The sequence below is a fragment of the Mytilus edulis genome, chromosome 10, assembly GCF_963676685.1.
Source record: "Mytilus edulis chromosome 10, xbMytEdul2.2, whole genome shotgun sequence".
Classification (NCBI taxonomy): Eukaryota; Metazoa; Mollusca; class Bivalvia; order Mytilida; family Mytilidae; genus Mytilus; species Mytilus edulis.
The window spans coordinates 28,411,678-28,435,676 of NC_092353.1; the positions used below are offsets into that span (position 1 = coordinate 28,411,678).

The 23,999-nt window shown below is 30.9% G+C and overlaps 1 protein-coding gene across 50 annotated transcripts in view; it reads left to right on the plus strand.

Annotated features, from left to right (window-relative positions):
• Positions 1 to 23,999, plus strand: part of LOC139490791 (protein phosphatase 1 regulatory subunit 12A-like) — an 80,316-nt gene that overhangs the window by 49,913 nt on the left and 6,404 nt on the right. For 24 of the 50 annotated variants that reach the window (XM_071277797.1, XM_071277812.1, XM_071277778.1 and 21 more), the window contains 8 exons: positions 237 to 392; positions 1,292 to 1,392; positions 1,958 to 2,002; positions 16,844 to 16,969; positions 18,013 to 18,030; positions 19,907 to 20,053; positions 21,257 to 21,307; positions 21,976 to 22,012. In XM_071277797.1, the coding sequence (XP_071133898.1) occupies positions 237 to 392; positions 1,292 to 1,392; positions 1,958 to 2,002; positions 16,844 to 16,969; positions 18,013 to 18,030; positions 19,907 to 20,053; positions 21,257 to 21,307; positions 21,976 to 22,012 (681 nt within the window). Of the gene's footprint in view, positions 1 to 236; positions 393 to 1,291; positions 1,393 to 1,957; positions 2,003 to 16,843; positions 16,970 to 18,012; positions 18,031 to 19,906; positions 20,054 to 21,256; positions 21,308 to 21,750; positions 21,838 to 21,975; positions 22,013 to 23,999 lie in introns of all 50 variants that reach the window. The other 26 variants (XM_071277800.1, XM_071277815.1, XM_071277777.1 and 23 more) reach the window with 5 other exon arrangements.

Sequence of the window (23,999 nt, forward strand, 5' to 3'; positions counted from 1 at the left end):
GAAGAAGAAATCTTTAATTGATTTGTAAAATCTTGACATTTGTTTTGTGTAAAAAAAACCCATGTAATGTCAAAAATTTGATCACAATCCAAATTCAGAGCTGTATCACGCTTGAATGTTTTGTCCATACTTGCCCCAACTGTTCAGGGTTCGACCTCTGCGGTCGTATAAAGCTGCGCCCTGCGGAGCACCTGGTTATTCTATGAAGTCTGTAAATTTCAACTTTTCCATTTCAGCATATGTACCTCGCAGGGAAAGAAATGCATTGTCCACATCTATAGATAATAAATCTAGTCTAGGTAGTTCAGAAATTCGTAGATCTGCTTCATTACGATCGTCAAGGTTACACGCAGAGGACCAAGATGACACAGATTCTAAAAAAGATTCCAAAGGTTAGTTTCATTAGTATTATATTCTACAGTAGATTCCTCCTCCCCTTTAGATATAGAATCATTCTTCATTCTTAATAGTACAGAATGAAAAAATAAAGATGTATTCATTTTAAGACATGAGCCAAAAATTTATAGTTGGAAGAATTTTAATACTTTTGATTTCATATAGAGAATTTTAAGGAGTAGGTCCAGTAAGGGCTGATTATGGCCTCAAATTTCAAGTTCATCTGACAAAAGATTTTGGACACTTTTTAAAGACTTAAGTGTCTATTTCAATTGATTCAAGTAGTTTATGTGAAAGATTTTTACTAATTTAGTCATTGAAAACGCTCCGATTCAAGCTTAAATATGAAAAATCTATCAAATATGCCAAAAAATGTCACTTTTCCGATGTTTTTTGTCAAAAATGAAAGTGGCTGCTTTCGTGTTCATCCTCAACCTTTATATATGTTATGTATTATCATCAAATACAACTTACATTTCAATATTAAGAATGAACACAAATGCGGCCACATTCATTTCAGAAGGAATCCGTCAAATTTTTTTTTTAACTAAAATGCTAAAATTGTGAAGATATCAGTTATTTAGCATGAGTGAATGATGCTAGTACCCGATATGTGTGCAGTTGTATTGTCAAAAAACGGCCAATTTATGTAGCAGAAGCATTCTACTTTCCAATAAATTACTAACAGTTTACATTTTAACAATTTTGTAAAATTGCTATATTTTATGGCTAAAAAGAAGTCTTACTGAACCTACTCCTTTCTAAATGTTTAAATAATCATACATCTCTTAAAAAGATCATTTCTGTTTAATATCTACATTTTACTTAAAGAATTGTTCTTATTGCATTCTAGAAGAAAATTCAAGTTAGAACATAACGACATCAATTATTTCAGGTGATGATAAAGATGAAAAGAAAGAACCCTCTCATGTACGTGCTCGCCGTAATAGACGAGAGCGTAGATCAACAGGAATCGTCACTTACGACCCTAGTAAGGTAGGTGTAATGTGTACTGTTAACCAAACATTTTTTAGGGAAGAAAAATGTAGATTTACAGCCAGGAATAAGAAGAGGCATCATTTATTGTATATGCATGATTGAATAAGAAGATGAAAGCTCCTAAAACGTCACTAAAATAAATCTCAACAGCAAGGTCCACTTTATGCACTGCATTCACTGCATTTTTACACTGAAAATGCGAAGGATAAGGGATTTTATATATATTAAGAAATCTTGAAAAAATATATATATTAAAAGATCTTGAAACTGATTCAACCTATCAAACCTAACAAAGTAAGGAGGGAAATCAGAGTTAGCTGAGAAAAATGATACACCAGCAACATGGTTCTGCAAAGCCTACACAAAATTTTAAAGCTCTGTTATATTATAAACAACTGCCAATAGATATTCATTAGGGTTGTTCCAGAATTTATTGTATAGGGGCATGGGTAGCGGGTTTGTAATTTTATAGAGAAAGCCTGAACAATTAAATTTTATAAACAATTAAGCTGTACGTGTCCTTGACATATCGTGTACAATATTACTTATTATGTATCAACAGGATGATGATGAAGATGAAAAGAAAGATACGGAAGAAAAAGATAAGGTAAGTTCTCATTTTATAGCAACATATATAAATACAATGGTGTTTTTATACGATCCCAAAAAATTGTTTGCGGCGCATAATGCTATGATGCCATTGTCTGCGTCGTCCAAAGACACATTAAGTTTCCGGACAATAACTTAAGTTTTAGAGAAAGGATCTCTATAAGTTTTTACCAGAAGGTTCAATACCACTGAAGAAAGGTTGGGATTGATTTTGGGGGTTATGGTCTTTAGTTTAGGAATTAGGGGCCCAAAAAAAGCAATTTTGTAGTTTTCAACCAATAACTTGTGTTTAAGTGTATGAATCTCTCTGAAATTATACCACAAGTTTCCAGACCATGAAGGGATGGTTCGTATTGACTTTAGGGGGTTATGGATAAAAATATATTGGAATTAGGGGCAAAAAAGGGGGAAAACTAGGCTTTTCTGGTCAATGGTCAATTAAGACAATTTAAAAGCAGTGTAAGAGAGGTAATGCAAAAACATTTAACATACAATATTGGGTATGCTCGATTTAACTCCCTAATACTACTTGTAAATTAAATATATGGAAATGTCAGGTTTTGGACTAATTGCCAAAAAAAGGGGGGTGGTAGTAGTTTTCCAATTTTTTTCCCCAAATTTCTCAAATTCTAAATTTTTGAAAAGTTTGGAGAAGAAATCTTTAATTGCACAATATTACGCAATAGATTTGTAAGATCTTGACATTTGTTTTGTGTCAGAAACTCACATTAAGTCAAAAATTTGATCACAATCCAAATTCAGAGCTGTATCAAGCTTGAATGTTGTGTCCATACTTGTTCCAAATGTTCAGGATTCGACCTCTGCGGTCGTATAAAGCTGCGCCCTGCAGAGCACCTGGTTTGTAAAACATAAGATGTATCCCATTCTTATGGGATTTGTTCATTTATGCTTAAATGCTTAGTTTATCCATATATTTCTAGTGAATTGTGTTACTGACAAAACTGCACTACATATCCTAACAACTTTGCCCCCCCCCCCCAATGGCTAAAAAGTGTCATCAAATTGCAGTTTGAATTTATGCTCAATGCTAGTGTAGTATTTTAGTATAAAAAGCAGTATTAAATGAAATAAACTTACAATCCAATTAGATTTGAATTCTATGTCTGTCATTGGAATTGTATACATAGAATAGAGAATGAAAATGGGGACAATACCCCCAACAAAAGATAAAAAAACAGCCCAAGGACAAGGTCTTCAACGCAGCTAGTAAATCCTTACTTGGGACAGCTACAAACAGCAGGGTTAAACATGTTTGTTAGATTTGAACCCTCTCTTATAGCTCTAGCCAACGTGAAATAAATAAACACAGCAACATGCACTGTAAACTAAGTGTTAATAATGTCTTGGGTTTAATGTTAGAAAACAAAAGAAACTTTGCAAAATAACAGTGATAAACATGAACATGTATTTTTGAATTGAAGTTTTCACACTAGTCCTTTTAAGAAATTGTTCTATATTTCTGAAAATAGACATCAATTTGAACTAAAACATCTAAACCATAGAATCTATGACTTTTAACTATTTTCACATGAATTAGTGATTCGGGTCTTATCTCCCTTTAAAACCTAAGGAAAATATATTCAAGTATATATTTCTCTGAGTGTTTTAAAATTAATTTAATAGCTCCTCTAACGTTTAAAGAAAATTTTCAATTTGAAAGAGATAATTTTGTTCTGGTTTCAACTAAATTGGCAAAAAGGAACTTTCTAACAAGTTGATATGTTCCGTTGGAACTTTTCTAACTAGTCACTTTGTTCTGGTGGAACTTTAAAACCAGAGGAAGAACAACGGAACTAGTTAATAAGTTAGTTCTTTCCGCAGGAACTTTCCAACGTCGAACAAAAGAGCATTTACACTTATACCATTGATAAAATTTAGTAAAAGCTTTGAATAGTTTGTAAAACAGAAAACCCTACTGTAATAATTTTTCAGTAATGCAGATATTTCTTTCGTTGAAATAAAATATGTTGCTACATACACAAGTGAATTGAACAAGTTTGAGATATATAAACATCATTAGATGGTGACAAGGGAACGTCGCCATCTAAAAACGGATGATTAACAATAGGAAAAGAAAAATCATCTCTTTTTTCATAAATTTTGGTATTAAGTTTCCTGTTGAAGATAAAGATATCAAGATACTGGAAAGGGCAGAGTTCATTGTTAGTATTAGCTTTATTCAAAGTCAGCTCAGCAGGATTCGCAACAAATGGTGCACAGTTAGTCCCCATAGGAAATCCGACAACTTGACGATATACGGATTCTCCTAAAAAGGACAGAGTTTATTTTTAGTATTAGCTTTATTTAAAGTCAGTTTGGCAGGATAAATTTCTTTAGGGTACATACTGAAGTAGTCATTATTGAGAGCCAATATATCATCTAAATATCTAAAAGTGTTTTTAAATTTTTGAATCAGATGTTGTTTGATTGGTCTCTGCTGATTTTTGTCATAAATTGTAAACATACCAATACAGAAACAGGTTCACAACAAATGGTGCACAGTTAGTCCCAATAGGAAATCCTACAACTTGACGATATACGTATTCTCCATAGCGAACAAAAAAGTTCAACTGGCAGGTGTCATCTGACCTCATTTTCATACTTCAGTGGTCAAAGTTAAGTTATTAAACAACTGCAAAAAAATTGAAGGGTTGTATATTGTTATCTGTCGTTGTCCAAAGACAATAAATTTAGTTTAAGTGTATGAATCTCTTTGAAATTTAACCAAAAGGAAGGTTGGGATTGTAATCACTTTATAAAAAAGGAAAAAAAAACAGGTTTTGAGATTTAAAATTAAGAAATTTTTGCTTTCATTTATTATTGTAATTACTGAACAATGGAAAACATGATAGAAATAAAAACCCTAAATAAAGCAAAAAAGTTGAAATTACTGTATTTTATTCCATAACAGATCTGAGAAGAAGAATTTTTAGCCTGGTCCTTTATTAGAACAACTAAGGATAGTGTACACTTTTGTTTTAAGTAAAATCCTGAGCCTTTCTCGTTGTATTCTTATATTTGGTACACAATGTCATGAACAGTGAATTACTGCAGGCAGTGCTTCCCCTAATGATATCTCTTCACAAGTTTTTGAATATCTGAATATAGATATCAGTAAAACAAACAAAGATGAACCTATTTAAGTACATCTAGGGTTTTCACAATATAATGGATTCAGCAGGAAATAATTTTTTTTTGGGGGGGGGGGGGGGGGGGTTGTAAGGGTTGTTTAGGACCTTTTGCAAATTTTCTGTAAAAGTCTTTTTCACCACAAATTTTATCCTGATTTTCCATTAAATGTAAATAATAGAAATTTGACAAGTTTTAACTCTGGTATATCTATAAAATGGCAAGTCTCTTTTATTATGCCCCACCTACGATAGTAGAGGGGCATTATGTTTTCTGGTCTGTGCTCCATTCGTGCGTTCGTTTGTTAGTTCGTCTGTCCGTTCGTCTGTGCGTCTGTTCAGGTTAAAGTTTTTGGGCAAGGTAGTTTTTGATGAAGCTGATGTCCAATCAACTTGAAACTTAGTACACTTGTTGCTTATGATATAATCTTTCTAATTTTAAAGCCAGATAAGACTTTTGACCCCAATTTCACAGTCCACTGAACATAGAAAATGAAAGTGGGAGTTTCAGGTTAAAGTTTTTGGTCAAGGTAGTTTTTGATGAAACTGAAGTCCAATCAACTTGAAACTTAGTACATTTGTTCTCTATAGTATAATCTTTCTAATTTTAATGCCTAATTAGATTATTACCCAATTTCACGGTCCATGGAACATGAAAAGGATAGTGCAAATGGGGCATCCATGTACTTTGGACACATTCTTGTTCAGAATTATTACTGCTTTGATATTGTTGCACTGTGAAATTTGATTTATACTCAGCTGTACAGAAGGAGTACACCTTAATTATGTTCTAATGAAATGATACAAAGACGATTTTATTCAGAATAGTAGTTGCAGATCATTAATCAAAACAACCATAATCAATAAACAGTACGGTAGTGTCACCTATATTCGTGGATATAAGACTATTCACACGGAATGCGGTAAAACTAAAAAACAACAATTTGTTTTATATGTCGATAATGTTACCTTAGAACTTCATTAAAATAATACAACTTAGTTTGATTCTTACCGTTAGCTAGTTTTTTTTTATATGACCTACATTTCTAGTGTACACAAATCGGCATATGATGCCAAGTACGTCACCTATTTTCGTGGAAAAAGTTTGTTCTAAAAATAACACAAGAAGAACACACAGTATGGAAGCCCAGTGGTGAGCATATAATTGTAATTTCATACAAGCATATTTTTGTACATTTTCAGATCAGTGAAACTAAATAAAACATTGTTTAAAGACAAAGTATTTAATTTTATTTTATTGAGCCTGAAAATCTTTAAAAAAATTAAAAAAATTGAAACACCAAAAAAATGATTTTTTTCAACTTTTTAAATATTATTAAAATAATTATAAGTAACAGATTTAAAAGTAATTTTACTTCCCATTAATTATAAAAAAAAAATCTTAGGCTACAGTTTAGTCATTTTTCCCCTTTGGAATCATGATTATTTCCCCCCCAGAAGATAAAGTTCACATTTATTAAAATCAAGCAAATGTTCACTACTCAAAAGTAGTCCAACTGTTAATACAGAACTGTCAATAGTAAATGGTAAATATAAATAAAACTGAAAAACACAGTCCAATAATTTACAAATGTATATATCATAATTGCTATTTTCAGTTTCTTTCAGCTTATTTTTCTGCCATTTAAGTTGAACCTGTAAATAATAAAAAATGAAAATTAATTATTTTGTGATACAAAAATCTCCTCTTTTTTTTCAAACAAAACAAATAAATACAGCATTAGTTAAAACTGTTTATACAAATCCTCTTTAAAACTCAGTTATCGACGTTAGTTGAACTTAATTTACAAGAATTGTGCTAAATAACTCCTTTTTGAAGTTCATTTGATTAACCAAAAGTCATCTTTTATTGTTAAAATTCATCTAAAACATATAAGAATATGACACTGATTGCGTTCCATAGATTTTTTTGGCTGACAGGGAATCTCCTTGTTTATCATGTGATATTGTTCATTAGAAAGTAGCGTAATCAGACAACACGTGGATTTGGGATTATAGCTTGGGAATAAAGTTATTGGGTCGTTGGAAATAAGACAAATAAAGAAATAAGTAAAATCAGCCATTTTGTTTATTAAATAAATAAGTAATAAGTCTTACCTTGCTTGAAACGTCGCGATTCATTTTTGTAAGTTGTTGTTGTAGGGATATCCTATAGCAATCAAATCATGCCATTGATGACGTCATAACAATAACACGCATGCGAGATATTTAGGATTTCCGGAAGTCCACGAACTTATGTATCCACGAAATTAGGTGACTAGACTGTAGTACTTACTGTCTTCACCATAGTTTCTTAGGACTCTCCATCATAGTTTCTTAGGACAAGTCAAAGTAAAACAATAGGACTTTCTGTTGCAGGTTAAATATCTATGAAAGGAACTTCGGAAATTCTGTTACTATTGAAAATTAAAAAAATTGTAACATTATAATATTGCCATGCTCATAGGTAATATGAGTAAGATGAGGTTTATATACATTTGAGTACTGTATTGAGTCAAGTAAATAAGTACAAAACCATGAAATTTTTCAAAAATTGAGGTACATTTATTAAAGTTATTCTAATGTCTTCAACAGCACTGAAGTAAAAATTGGTCCTTTAGTTTGAGTTGAATCTCATTCAAAAAAGTTATTTAACCAGATAATTTAAGACCATTACTAAGTTGTGACATAGGACATATCAGATAAGGAGTTCCTAAATGCTTGAAAACCATTGAATCTATATAACATAGTCTACTTGGTAAACAATGTAATGTAAATGGGGCCTCAACTTTCTTGGCATACTAACTTAGTGAGATAATCAATTTGGTTGTGTATATTTACTGTCAGAAATCATACTTTGTCAGTCAGTATAATAGATAATTGTATGAATAAAAGATGTAGAATGTGCATTAAAGAGACAGCAATCCAACATGTAGAATAACCAGAGACATCTTGATGTTAACATATGGTCTACATATACTGTGGATTCATTATTATTCGTTGGATACCAATTTTCATGGATTTCGTGGTTGCATGTGAACCAGGAAATATTAAAAATTAAAAAAATGACCCATTGTCTATAGGCTTGTATGCAGACTTTTTGTAAAACCATGACATTAAATATCAACAAACATGTAAGTTTTCCTTCATCTAAAAAATTTGGTTCCCACGAAAATAAATAAATCCACAATATCAAATTTAAGGGAAAGGTTTGATTTCATTTTGAAAAAATGTGAATGAAAAAAGGAATTGCCTCCCTTTGAAATCGCATCCTGTTTTGTTCAATTCAATAAAGTAAAACATATTTCTTGGATTGAAACTGATTCAAGAAGCAAAAATATAACAGTGATTCTTTTATTCAGACAATAGTTATTTATAGACCACTGACAGATCAGTTTGTCATTATTAACTTTTTTTTAAGGTTCTAAAAATAGTATGTCAGAATGTATTTCGAGATTTTAATAAGCAGCTTTCTCAATAATTATTTTAAGTCACTACCCAAAATATACATGAGTATTTAATGGCCAGGTAATTGACAAATAAATCTAGATAATCAAGAGTAATTAATTTCCTGTTGTGAATTAATCTGATTGTTGATTACTAAGTAATCTGATGTAATCCTGCTAATTCTCATATCTAACAACATCCTAAACCAGATGTTCATATAACAGAGGGAAGATATGCTAAAGAAGATGCTCCAACTGTATTTTTACAAAATTATAAAAAGATCTTAATAGGGATTATATTTAACAGTTCACGAAGTTGATTCGGGCCATATAAGGGATTTTATTTTTGGAAATAAAGACAAATATCTAGATTGTTGATCTACAAGTTTGTCCTAGTTCCTTGACAATTCAATAAAATAAATTTATCTAAATTCCTTGAACTAAATCAGAGAACCAATATAAAAAATCTTAATGATTTGAGGATTTATGTAATTACTACCGGTTGTCAATATCAGCGATTTTCTAAATTCACACGTCCAGTAGTTTTACAAAATATTTTTAATTTTACAAATTACATTGATTTTAAATTACTTCTGTCTTAATTATTACCAACTTGATTGTTACATGTATTAAGCTTTCTTATGCTTTTTTTATACAAAATAATTAAAGGTCTTCAGACTGAATTTTATAACCCTTAGATGTACCTCTAATAAGTAAACAACATTAAGTATAGTTATAAGTGGTTGAAATCATTTTGGTAGAAGTGGTAAATAAGTAATTGAAAAGGCAAGGTCTATCTTTACACCCTATTGTTTACTTTTAGATATATAATGACTGTTAGTGTTCAGTTTCCATTCAAATAAAGAGCTATCAATCTTCATAATGTTCATTCATGGCCATGCTAATTGATAACTGACCATTTAACATTTAAAAACATTTTCTCCCAAGATCCGTTTATTTTTAGAAGAATTTATGTAGTATTTTATCTATCAAGCTGATAACCCCTTAATCAGTCAAATGGGTTGGCCTAACTGATTATCTCCCTAATCAATATAATGGTACAATCCACCTGGCACATCAGCTGTTGGAAGTACATTGTGAAGATGGTGTAACATGTAGTGCTATGTCTTATAATTATAATCGGTATAGTTTGGGTAGTTACCCAGGGTTATACAGTAGTTATGGAAGTTCTCCGAGTAGTGTCCACAGCTCAGGGATAGGATCGGGATATAGTTCACGTTCGGGATCGACCAATAGTCTTTCTAGTATCGGATCTTCTGTAGGACATGGATCCACACATTCATATAGTGGATACCATCCACCGACACCATCAACATACACACCATATCTTAGGGTTTGTACAAATCTGTTAAATTATCAATTTCTATATGTAAAAAATTTACCGAGTGAAGAGTAATTCAGATGAACAATGAGGGAAAAAAAGGGGGAAGAGGGGGAGGGTTAAGTGCTACATGTTGTTTAATACTGACTTGTTTGTAAGATAATCTAAATCAAATCAAATTCATTAAATGTCAAGATCATTGGGTTAGTTGTGTTCTCTCAAACTTTGAATTATAGAATATTACTGATAGAGTTATGAAATTATGTACATAAAAGAAAGTATAAGATAGATCTGTGACACTCCAAACACATTTGTTTTATACATTTCTATTATTAACCAGAAAGTTAGGTGCTTATTTACATCATTCTCAGACTCTTCAGATATTGAATAAAAATGTAATGCATGCAGTGCACATGTTTTGCAGATGTTGATGTTCGTGAATGCATTTTTCTGTCTTTTATTTCTGCACAATAATTTCTCTGTCAGGACTGTTACATACATCTGTATCCTTATATAAATACAAGATAAAAATCACATATGTTTGAATATGATTAGATAAAATGGAGAAAAAAAAATCAATTTTAAAAAAATAATTAAAAGATTTTTTAAAACAGCATACTTGTATCAAAATTCATGTAATTGTTTCAAGGAAAATCAAACTACTTTCATGAGTTTTAAAACCCCACTATCTATTTCTGTATTGGACCACCTACATATATATTATATATATATATATTTATAAAATTAATACTTGATTAAATGTTAATTATTTAGAGATAGGTACATAGTTGTATCTACATAGTGTGACATTATCCTGTTTATGGAATGTTTGAGTGGTTTACAATACATGAAATATATTCAGATCCAGTCCTATGTAGTTATACAGGCTGATGAAAATTTGCTTCGTGTCCAAATATCTAAATCAAAAGTTCATAAGACAATAATTGTTGGAAACTATGAATAGCTTGATAAAATTTCCATTATTTAGATTTTCAATAGTCCCTTTTGAGATTTTATGAAGCTACCTACCTTCCTTCCCCCTTTTCTTAAGCAATCCCCTTTTTGTTTGTCAAAATATTTTATGATGGAAAATATGTACATTTTGTTTTCTGGATGCACATCTACAATAGAGATATTGAAAGAGTGAGGGTACAGCTTAAAAGAGGGGTGAATCATTTTATGTTTTAAGTTATAAAATTACAATCTACTTGGATGAGAATCAGTAGTAGTTTATTACAAATTTATAAACGAAATTGAGAGTAGAGTTTACATTTTATCAATCATTTCCTCCTTTCTTCGAACTCCTACATTTGTACTGCAAGTACATTTTTATGTTCTATATACCAATACATTATTACAACACTAGAATAAATTTTTGTTACATTTATAGATTTTACCATGCCAACCAGCAGTGGGAATGGTTATAAATCTGTCTGGAAATACTAAAAAAGGATAAAGATCAGTTTAAAGTAGACATAAAAAACAAATATAATTACTGCAATAAAGTAAAACTGATTTATTGTCAAAAGAAAAGTTTCAAGAGTAGGTCTGTCTAGGCTGTTTATATAGACCTTGGCTTGGGGTAAGGAAAAAGAAAGTTTATACTAAAGCACAGGAACCAGAAAATTGAGATAACATAGAAACTTTTGTTTAGTCATTAGTACCAGCTCTTCAAACCTTCAAAGTTTGAAATTGTTACTCTGAAGAAATGTTTCTGTATAAAGCACAATGTTATGATAGGAACCTGTCAAAGTAATAGGTTCAGTAAGACCCCTTTTTGGCCCCAAAATATAGCAGTTTTACAAAATTGTGAAATGTAATCTTTTAGCTATTTACTGGAAAGAAGAATGCTTCTGCTACATATATATGGGCTGTTTTTGACAATATAATGCACATATATTGGGTACTAGCATCATTATGTCATGCTAAATTACTAAAATCTTCACAATTTTAGCATTTTAGTTAAATTTTAGACGGTTTCTGTCTGAAATGAAAGTGGCCGCATTTGTGTTCATTCATAATAGTGAAATGTAAGTTGTATTTGATGATAGTACATAACATATATAAAGGTCCAGGATGAACAAGGATGCGGCCACTTTCAGTTTTTACCAAAACCATCTGAAAAGTGACGTTGTTTGGCATATTTGATAGATTTTTCATATTTAAGCTTGAATTGGAGCGTTTTTAATGACTAAAGCAGTTAAAATCTTTTACATAAACTAATTGAATCAATTGAAATAGATACCTAAGTGTTTGAAAAGTGTTCAAAAGTTTTTGTAAAATGAACCTGAAATTTGAGGCCAAAATCGGCCCTTACTGGACCTACTCCTTTTACAGGACAATTTCTATGTGAAAGTGAGTCATCCATAGTGTTATAGTCAATTGTGATTGCTATCACTTTGATATATACCCCAATATTTTTATTTATAAATCATTGCTTTGACATAATGCTGAAAAAAGGGGGGGGGGGGTCTCCAGACTTGGTAATTTGACAACCCTGTCAGACTTATCATTAAAGGGAGATTTAAAGGGAGATTTCAGAATGGTTGGAAATTTTTTTGGGAAGCAGCCACCAATGTCATGACTGGTTTTGTATTTAAACAATTATATTTAAGAATTGAATGCTTCTTTTTGTAACTTTATTGGGGTGTAAAAGCGTTGACCGAAGTACATTTTGTTTGAAGCGCGGAAGCGCTTCATTCTAAAAATATGCGCATAGTCAACGCTTTTACAACCCTATGAAGTTACAAAAAGAAGCATTTAATACTTATAATTTCATTTTTTAGCTAGGATCATGAAAACACGAATTTTATATTTTTTTTATTTAATTCACCTGTGCACTTTATTGTGGGACCTTGTGTTATCATGAAAGATAAGTTTTATTGAGTAATGCAACTGCTCAAGGAATAACATGTGATATGCCATTAGCCAATCAGAATAACGTATTATAATGAAACATACATGTAATGTAATTATTCAAGTTTAAATCTTGGTCATTAGTCCTTATAAAGACTATCTAAGGTTCTTTGTCCAGGAAAAGAACCAAAAAATAAGTTCATAAACATAATACATGTAGTGACTGAATTTATGAAAATTTGTAATATAATTCATACAATTACAAGAAACTAAGAAAAATACACAGTGGAACACTGTCAATGCTTGCCATTTTAGTATCAAACTTTTTTCAGCCTCATTTTCTTCCTCGTGTATGGCAATTTACTTATTCTATAAAGCTTAAGTCTTAATTAATTCAGTATAATTTAGTGTGCACAAACAAAAACAGCCATTCATATATTATTGGCGAAGTAAGTACTTTCATTGAGATTTCCACTAAATTAAAAAATAAAACCAGTGTAATGGTTTTCCAGTAGTTCCCTTTTATCAAAGTGGAACACCTCTTAAAATGGTTATCATCAGAAAGGTATGATTTTTCACCTCAAAACAGATGACATCATTTGAGATTTAACTGTTTTATTTACTTCACTATATTCTGTTTTGTTGAAGTCAACTTTGTGGTTTGGAAAAAAATGATCATTGATAAATCTTTGTTTACAAGAAGATTTAATATTGTTTGTATTAAAGATATATGAGTGCTTGAACTGACTTATAAAAATGTTGATCTTTACTTATCAAATTGTCATAAATTATTATCAGTGAACTCCTAAGAAGACAGTGATAAGTGTCCTGTTCTGATCTTGTTTTGACATGGAATGTTCTTCTAATCTCAATCATTTTGTATTCAAAATTTATCAAATTACTTCAAAATTCTGAATGTTTTCGATCTGAAAAGAAAGTGAGAACCAGTCAATTTTAGGCTCAGAAATTGTGTTGTAATGCATTCAATTTCAAATGAATTTCATTGAAGTTGATCACCTCATAGTTAATGTCTAGTAAACAGCCATCTGGTCAACTTTTGTGGTAACTTTTTAATATAAAACACTCTTTTCAGTCCCTCAATGTCATTTTTAAATGCAGAGCTCTCCATCCAGTCCCTCACAGTCATTGTGTAATGAAGATCCCTCCATCCAGCCCCTATTAGTTACTTATAAGATATAGAGAACTACATCCAGTCCCTCCCAGTGATTGTGTAATGAAGATCCCTCCATCCAGCCCCTCTTAGTTACTTATATGATATAGAGCACTCCATCCAGTCCCTCATAGTATGTTTAAGGTATCATCCCTCCATCCCGCCCCTCACTGTTCAATGATGAAATTAACAATAGACCCCTCCCTCCAGCCCTCACTGTTCAATGATGATATTTACAGTAGACCCCTCCCTCCAGCCCCTCACTGTTCAATGATGATATTTACAGTAGACCCTTCCCTCCAGCCCCTCACTGTTCAATGATGATATTTACTGTAGACCCCTCCCTCCAGCCCCTCACTGTTCAATGATGATATTTACAGTAGACCCCTCCCTCCAGCCCCTCACTGTTCAATGATAATATTTACAGTAGACCCCTCTCTCCAGCCCTCACTGTTCAATGATGAGATTTACAGTAGACCCCTCCCTCCAGCCCCTCACTGTTCAATGATGATATTTACAGTAGAGCTACTGTATTTTGAAGTTTTGATCAGTGAGTCATTCTTTGCCTAATTAAAACAGAATTCTGTAGGATGTTTATGATTGCCACATATATTCTTATGTACTTCACAAAGCCAGATGTTATTCAGTATATTACTTGAAAAAATATTTCTGTCATAAGAAATCCATACATCAGTTTGTAGACATATTAACTTAAGCTGTTTATTGTTCCCCCTGGGTGCTGAAACTTTGAAGACAGATTTGATTCAGTGTTCTAGTAAAGTTTGCAACATAATAAACTTACCAATAATGGCAGTATGTAGAGATTACCATTCTGCATTAAATATATTCCACTAGAAAGTTTACCTCATGATATTTGACTAAGTGAATATATACATTAACTGTTTGCCACTGGGCATCTAATGCACATAATTATTGTACAAAATATAGTGGACCTAACCGTTAGTTAATGATAACAAAATTAGGGGGATAAATTTACCAAATATATATATTCTTGCAACTTGAAAGCGAAAAAAATGATAAAATTGTAAAGCATGGTTGCTTATTATTTATAGATAATAAACTGAATGACCAGATACAAGGACAACAATGACTTTTTTTTCAATACTTTACGAAGAAATTTATACTGGGGACAAATGTCAGCCTCGATAATTAGTTAATACAAGTCCTTCCATGTCAAACATTGTGTATTAATTACCCCAAGAACAGATAGTATGTAGATAAACCATTAAATAAACTTCTTTTGTCAGTAACCTATTTAAAAACCATTTTCACCACAATAATTGTCAAATTATTTTCCTGTGGACTGGATATGAGTGAAGAAGTAAGTCTTTAAAGTTGTGAATATCCTATCTTTTTTATTTGAATTGTTTCCTCTCTAAAAATTCCTGTCCTAAATATGCATGTAAAAATTTGCCACTGGACATTATGTCACTAAAATCATTTTTTTGAAATTACAAATTTGTTTCTGTTGACCATTAGAATAAAATATATTTATCAGGATGATTGATATTGATTGACATGTCAATTCCAGCTAATATTACTTTTAAAAGGCTTAATACCTTCATGCTGAGTTCTGAATATTGTACAACAAAATTCCTGGCCTCAATACGCATGTAAATTGTGTAATTCTAATATTTGCCAATGGACATTTTGCAGCTGTAGTCATATTTTTTTTCTAAATACAAATATAGATCTGTCTAATTATATACATTTGTTATGTCATTGATATTGATTGACAACTTACTTGCAGTATATTATTTAAAAGTAAGGAAGCTTCAATTTTTAGTTCTGAAGATTGGGCAGTATTAAATCTGCACATTTTGTTCATTTTAAAAATTAGTTTACAAAAGAGAACAATCAAATTATTATTGACAATTTAAATTAAACTGTGCTCACATGTATATGTAGAAAGATTCACACTGAATCTGAGTTCAGCTCACCTTAAGGACTTGCAAGCATCTGTACAAAATGTGTCTTCTTGAATTGATTTCTCAGTGTCTGTTTAGCAAGAAAAAGGTATAAATAATAGTAGGATTTAATCTGGTTATTTAAGGATGTAGCTTTTGAAATCCAGAATAGCATTTTTCTAACCAATGATGTTTTTCTCAATAGATAAATTAGAATAAATTAAAACTATGAATTAAAATTAAAATTGGTCCATAGATTTGTTTTTTTGAGAGATACAGGCAAGAATGTTGTCTTGAAAAATATTATAGTTGATTGTTTCTGTACATTGTACAATTTGATAACTAATTATACCAGTCAAAGTGTCTAGGGGTTAGTGAGAAACTCTTGTCACCAATACAACAGTGTTCTATGATAAGTAACTTTACAACCCTACTCCTTTTGTTCTAACAGGGATGATCTGAGTCAGTTCACCCTACCTTGAGGTTCTATGTTCTGCATGCTTTGGTTTGTTCTGTAACATTTTGGTGGGAGTGTTGATGAATAATATATAAAGTATATTATAGTATATTATAACTACTGTATGGCATTCTGAACTAGATGTTAGGAAGTTTAAATTTTGATCTTTTTAAGAGACGCAATGTAATATAGTTATAGGACTTGGTGTGTCAGTGTAAGATCTCTCTCTGGCAATCAGGGTATTCTTACACAGACACTCTGTGTCCTCATTGGATAACTATTACAAGTCAGTCAATCCATGGTGGGTATTGGAAAGTCAGAATATCATAACTAGTAACAGACTGAGAAGTTTGCCTTTGAAGAGAGAAATCATACCAATACATCAATACAAATTTAAGTTACAAAAAAAACGTAAAATACATATTCACTATAAAAAAAAACATTTTTTGTGGCACATTTGTATAAATTAAATTTCTTTTTTCTTCTTCAGAATTCATACTCAGGGAGATATAACTCAACATCAGATGTAGGAACTTCAGATCGTTACAGTCATCGAACAGACAGACCTAGTTCATACATTGGTTCAACATCAAGTCTTAACCTAGATTATAAAAAGGTAACATTCTTATCCATTGTAAGGGTAGGGGGGACAACTGAACTTCAAATGTAGGAACTTTAGATTATTACAGTCATCGACAGACAGACCCAGTTCATACATTGGTTCTACATCAAGTCTTAACATAGATTATAAAAAGGTGATACTCTTATCCAATGTAAGGGAGGGGGAAATATAGTAGTAGGACAAATAAAAAATCAATTAGGTCATTAGTTTTCACATTTTAACTTTTCCTATTTGCATAAACGTGAAATTAGTAAAAATGTCATAAAATTGAAAATGGAAATGGGGAATATTTCAGCGACAACAATAGGTCTTCAACACAGCGAGAAAATCCCTCATCCGTAGGTCTCAGCTGCCTTGTAACTTGTAGCTTACTAAATGATATGAGTTTTGCTCATTGTTTAAGGCTGTTTGCTTACATTCATGTCCTTGTGTCTTTGGTAGATAGTTGTTTTGTTTTGAAAATCATATTTCCTTATTTTTATATCCAATTTTCTAGCAATGTCAACAACTTGGATGATAAAAAATAACATACTTTGGTCATTGTTAGGGGGACAACTCCATGTTATATTTTTTTTTAAATCAAATTTAAAAAAAACTCACATCAGGATGAAATGATGTGGAATATTCAACCACAAAAAATGAACAACATTTATATGAGAAAATACTAGATTCCATACTTGCTTAAAAACTGAATAATCATTTCACAAAATAGTGTCAGCAAGAGTACAGTTGACTTGATCTTCGTTACAACATACAATGAATACATAAAATACTTCAACATATAAATAGTACCTGCTCAAAGAACTAAGATACCTTTGTACCCAACATTTTACAAGTTCTGTCATTCAATTATGTAGAAAATAATACACAATGTAGGCAGATTTCTTAAGTCAACTATTAGTAGAAAAAAATATTATTATAGTTTTGAGAAGTTCTGATAACCACAAAAAGGGACTTAATTCAAAACATGCTCAGATAGTTTAAAGTCAATTACATTGGCGAAGTCATTCATAAGATTTGCATTTTAATTATTTTAGTTGGACTACTATATGCAGGTAAAATCTTCAACCTGTGGTACAAACTGATATGTATAAAAGCTTTTCTTATGATGCATTCAAATACTATTCTTTATTCTTATTACTGTTGACATTATTCTTAAAACTATGTCATGCTTATATATCTGTCAATATGTCCAAACCACATAAGTTGTTAGGTTTGCATTGACTATTACATTTAGTTGTGATCACAAAAAAGTCAGATTGGTTATGAGTTCTAGAAAAAAAGTCAAGTGAATTTTTTTTTGGGGATAACAGTTGATGAAGAATTAGTAGGAATTTTAATTTAACCCATGGATAATGTTCAGCATGGCAGTTTGTTACTTTTGAGAGATCTTATTATCCTTAAAATATGTATTTTCTGTATTTGCTTTTTAAATACATCATTCCATATTTCTATGTATTACAAAATTTGTTTTGTAATACTATTATTTCTGAGCATTCATCCTTAAGATGCATGTAATATTTGCTACTGGAACTACAGCAGCCAACAATCAATTATTCCTCACTGCTTATGATGTATGAATCCCCACCATACATGTTCTCAGTTGAAGACAATTGATTTATAACTCCTGGTATGTGAAGCATGTCCTCTAAGGTTCATTCTAAATACTGTAAATTCAGAAATTATTGCGATGTTTTTATTATTGCGAAAAATGCAACAGGGTTATAATCACAATAATTGAAAAATTTGCATTTTGATTTTTTTTATATGAATTAAACAGGATTTTTCTCAAAATCGCAAAAATTATAATCACGTTTTAGTCAAGAATAACAAAATCTCAATAATAAATGCACGCAATAATTCCTGACTTTACGGTAATGGGTGGACATCATTTAAACTTAAGATGAATAGTTTGGCATATTATACTGGGTCAGTAAGAATTCTCTTCCAGGAAGACAACTAATAAAGATGATTACATATAATAGAAATGTTATATCTAATTAACAAGATGGCATGTGCTATTTTCATGTTAATAATTGACAGTACAAGTGTTTTCTGGAATTATCTTTGGTACTTAGAAAATATTTTTATATCTTTCTTACACGATTCTGAACTTCACTAAATTCTTGCATGGATAATTTTATCTTTGCTGCACCGTTGTGTAGTGGTAGTTATTTTGTAAATGCTGACATAAAACGGTGAAAAAAACATACAATGTTCAATTATTTGTGTTTGAACTTTTTTGTGCAAAGATAACAATGCTTTCCCAAGTAGTCAAATGAAGGTTATTAGAGTCATACCATGAATCCTTTTTGGTCTATTTAACATGCTTGTTTAATTTGTGGAATAAGTGAACACCATCCTCAATGTCTTTTTTTTTTGCCTAGAAAATCAACCTAACAATGTTGGAGAAGATACAGTCTCTCATCTCAAAGTTGATAGGACTTATAAGAATCTTTTAAGATATGACAACCTGCATTTTGTTTTGAGAAATCAAGAGTGAATTGCTATGAGTATTTATAAAATAACTTATTGAAGAATTCAAATATAGAAAAATATTTAACTAGTGAACAAACAATACATTTAAACATGAATGTGTGTAGTGCATGTGTTGTTTGGTCTGAGTTGAATATTTTTTTTTATATTTGAATTCCTCAACAAGTTAATCTTATTATTACATTGACTATTGGCTTTTTAATTGGTATAAAGTAGAAAATACAGGAATCTTTACCTTTTATCTTTGTGTTCACAATTCATATTGATGCAAGGTCATCAACAATGTATTGATGACTGACTTTTGCACAGTGGTTATGAGAAACGTGTCAATCAATTGCCCTCTCTGTTTGTCGAAAACTAGAAAAAATAGAATTGTAAGGAAGTTGTTCAAACTAAAGTTCATAATATGACATTGTTTATGCTATATTTTCACAGCTTTATGAAGATGAAAAAGCAAATACAGAAAGATTAAAGAAAGATTTAGAAGCAGTGAAGAAAGAATTAATAGAATCAAAAGCCGAATTAGACAGACTTATCAAACGCAATGAAGTCAACAGATTAGCAGATACAAATGATAAACGGGTATAATATCTAATACAGATAGGTTTTTATGCCCCACCTACGATAGTAGAGGGGCATTATGTTTTCTGGTCTGTGCGTCCGTCCATCCGTCCGTTCGTTCGTCCGTCTGTCCCGCTTCAGGTTAAAGTTTTTGGTCAAGGTAGTTTTTGATGAAGCTGAAGTCCAATCACCTTCAAACTTAGTATACATGTTCCTTATGATATGATCTTTCTAATTTTACAGTCAAATTAAACTTTTGACCCCAATTTCACGGTCCACTGAACATAGAAAATGAAAGTGTGAGTTTCAGGTTAAAGTTTTTGGTCAAGGTAGTTTCTGATGAAGCTGAAGTCCAATCATCTTGAAACTTAGTACACATGTTCCTTATGATATGATCTTTCTAATTTTACAGTCAAGTTAAATTGTTGACCCCAATTTCACGGTCCACTGAACATAGAAAATGAAAGTGTGAGTTTCAGGTTAAAGTTTTTGGTCAAGGTAGTTTTTGATGAAGTTGAAGTCCAATCAACTTGAAACTTAGTACACATGTTCCCTATGGTGTGATCTTTCTAATTTAATGCCAAATTAGATTTTTTACCCAATTTCACGGTCCATTGAACATGTAAAATAATAGTGCGAGTGGGGCATCCGTGTACTTTGGACACATTCTTGTTTAACCATGTTTATCATTATTGCAAGTTGAATGATCATATTTCATTGTTCTGGAATATGAATTCTACAAAGAAAATCACATTATCCAAATAATTGAAAGCTGAATGTTCTAAAATAGATATGAGAAAAAATGAAAATGTATGATTAAAATAAATCTATTAATTTCTGATTATAAATATCAACCTGTGAGAAAGCAGCTCACTTTACAAGAAACATACTGTGAAGAAATCAAACAGTAAAAAGAGTCATCTATAGTGTATGTTATGCCTTGTTAAAATTATGTACTTCTGAGAAAATATTTATATGTGAAAATAATACTGAAAGGTTCTTATATATAAGTATTACCTATACATGTTATTACTGTTTAGAAATCTCTCCGCTTGACCAAAGAATCAGTCCTGCTTGCTTTTGAGGTCATACAACAATCACTTTTCAATTTTATGTTATGACATCAACATTTTATTGGTACTTTTGTGATGTCAAGTAATGGTGAACAAATAGCGATAAGATGTATTGTTATTATAATAACTATATTAATTCTGTATTTTACAGGAAAAGCGAGCTTTAGAAAGAAAATTATCAGAATTAGAAGAAGAATTAAAGGTAATTTGTGGTGCTTAAATTTCACCCTCCTGTTATATTACACATACCCCCCACAGTTATAGATAATGTAGAATTCACACAGTTAACAATATAGAAGTTAATGTAAGTTTTCTTTAAAACTTTATTGTGTAACTCATCTTTTATTTCAAAAAAAATATCAGATGTAATAATGTTAAGTGCAGTTGTGGCTTTTAAGATGATAAAGTTTACAATGGTGGACATTATTATACAACAGTATGATATTTAGCCAATTGACTATAGTTTGTGGACAGCAAATCATTTCAAAACAGTCCCAGTTGTCTACCTTGTTTTCAGAGCAGTTATCTCCCTTTGCAGAAAAAACGGTCAGAGTTGTCTACCTTGTTTTCAGAGCAGTTATCTCCCTTTGCAGAAACTAACTTTGTTTTCAGCAGTTTAATATTGACAGCATTGTTTACTTCCAGCAAATGGACAAAACAAAAGCTGAAAATAAGAAACTTAAGGAGGAAAATAGGGCATTAACAAGGGTGATATCCAAACTGTCCAAATAGGTAAAACATCACTAACTCGCGCATGTACAAATATCTGGAATTTAGTTATAGTACCGAAGCATGATGTTTTTACTAATTTCACGTTCACTTGTTTTCACTTGTGCTTTCAGTATGTTGAATTAAGACAATTTATTTTAGGATATTCGACAGTTGTTTTACCTCACTGCATTTCAAGGTACTCTAAAACAAAACAATTTGTTTCATTTATCACAATTTTTGTTTGATGAACTTTTACCTGTTTATGTTTGTTTGCATTTTTGCTTAGGTTGTTTTGTTTGCATATTGTTTTATTTTTTTATACTTTTTTTTTTTAAATATTCTTAAGCTTACTATATTAAAATATAAACAGGAAATATTCTAACTATAGTGGGTTTGTTTTAATGGAAGTCTTTGGCTGTGAGTTGTTTACTCTTTGAAATGATGAGAAGCACATGACATAAATGTCAATTCATAGATTAGTATTTGACTCAATGCATTCAAGCATAATTCATTGGACCTTGGCCATATTTATATTGTTGTTTGATCAATTTTGATTTTCCGTGATAAAGTCGTTTCTTTGTTACTGTTAAAGGTCAACTAACGAGGGTTTCCTAAACAGCCGTATTAACCCGACTTGTCAAATAAAAAATTGAAATTTATGCGATCTTTTTCACCTGACCTTTTGCCTTAAACAGGCACATATTTCTGATTATATAAGTAACACAATGAGTATTTTTTATCAAATCAAACCCTTCTTTAATACCCTCTCATTGGTCGATCTATTTAGTCATTTTCTTAAATTTCAGCAGTTTGCATCTTATTTATTTAGTCAACCAAATTTTAAAAGAATATAAAAAAAAAAGTCTTAATTTCCACTGACGATATATGTTAGTTAGATATACTTGTGATGAGAGTATTCTAATATGCCAACGTATTTTATATATAATGTAACTGAGTGAAGTATATTTAACTAAAGTCAAATGCCTTACCCCAATATATAGCCCTGAGTCTGTCATGTTAGTTCCAGAGGTATGATATTGAAATGACAAACAGATTATATGAACAAGTTCAGGAAGTGGATGTCAATGTGTTGACATTGTAACAACTTGTCAAAGGGAGATAACTTGCTTGATTGAAAATTTAAGTTTCACATAAATTTCTTTTGTAATTATAATAAGATCTAAACAAATATATGTATCTAATCTAGAACTGTAATATCTGTAATTTAAACAATATATTTTATAACCTTTTCTGTATCCTGAATTGCCTTATTATTATACACTTCCTATTACAGGAGTAAAAGCTTAAGTCTTAACAGAAGAACAATATCAAATTATTTATTATTACAATTTACAGCTACTGGCTTTACACTAAAGTTAGATAACAACTTTGATACAAGTTGAAATACAATATTCATAACAAACTAAATGTAACATTCAAATTTTAACAATGATCATCATAGCAGCAATACCTGCTTGAAGAGATTGATGTATATCCAATTAAAATTTAGAGTCAATTCAGGATTCAGGAAATGTCGTTCTGAGGTGAAGAATATTGATCCATATTTATGATATTACATTATGCATTAATTCTTGTGTTATAACCAGATGTAACGTTCAAGGGAATACATTATGTCATGTCTTACATATTATTGTTTTGACTATAGTTAATACAGACTTTGATGTAGATTCGAGTGTGACCGCAGTAGATGTATGGTGTTAGTTTTCCTGTATTTAGATTTATCGTATATGATTTAATAGTCAAGGAAAACAATTAAAAAGATTACCAAGAAGTTCAGGTTTAATGATCAGATAGAGGACCATCAAAGACTGTGATTTATGATTGTCAAAATAAAATGCCTTTCGTTTCTGAAATTTCAATTATCAGGAAACACATCAAGAATTTAAAGATGTCAGGCTTTTGCAATGTTTCCATTTTGGGTGCTTCTTTGAGTTTATGGCTCCTGTCTTTATTTTTTTAATGTTCTTAGTTTCCAGTTTCTGTGTTTACAGAGCATCTGATAAGATATAACTTTTTTCAAAATTCCAAATAACTTTTATCAAAATGATGTGAATGATTCTAGTACTGGTGATGCATGTTGAATGCTGTGTTCATACTACAAATAGAAAATTCAAAAATCTACAGGTCACGAAAATATATAGTTTTATTTGTGTGAGCATTTT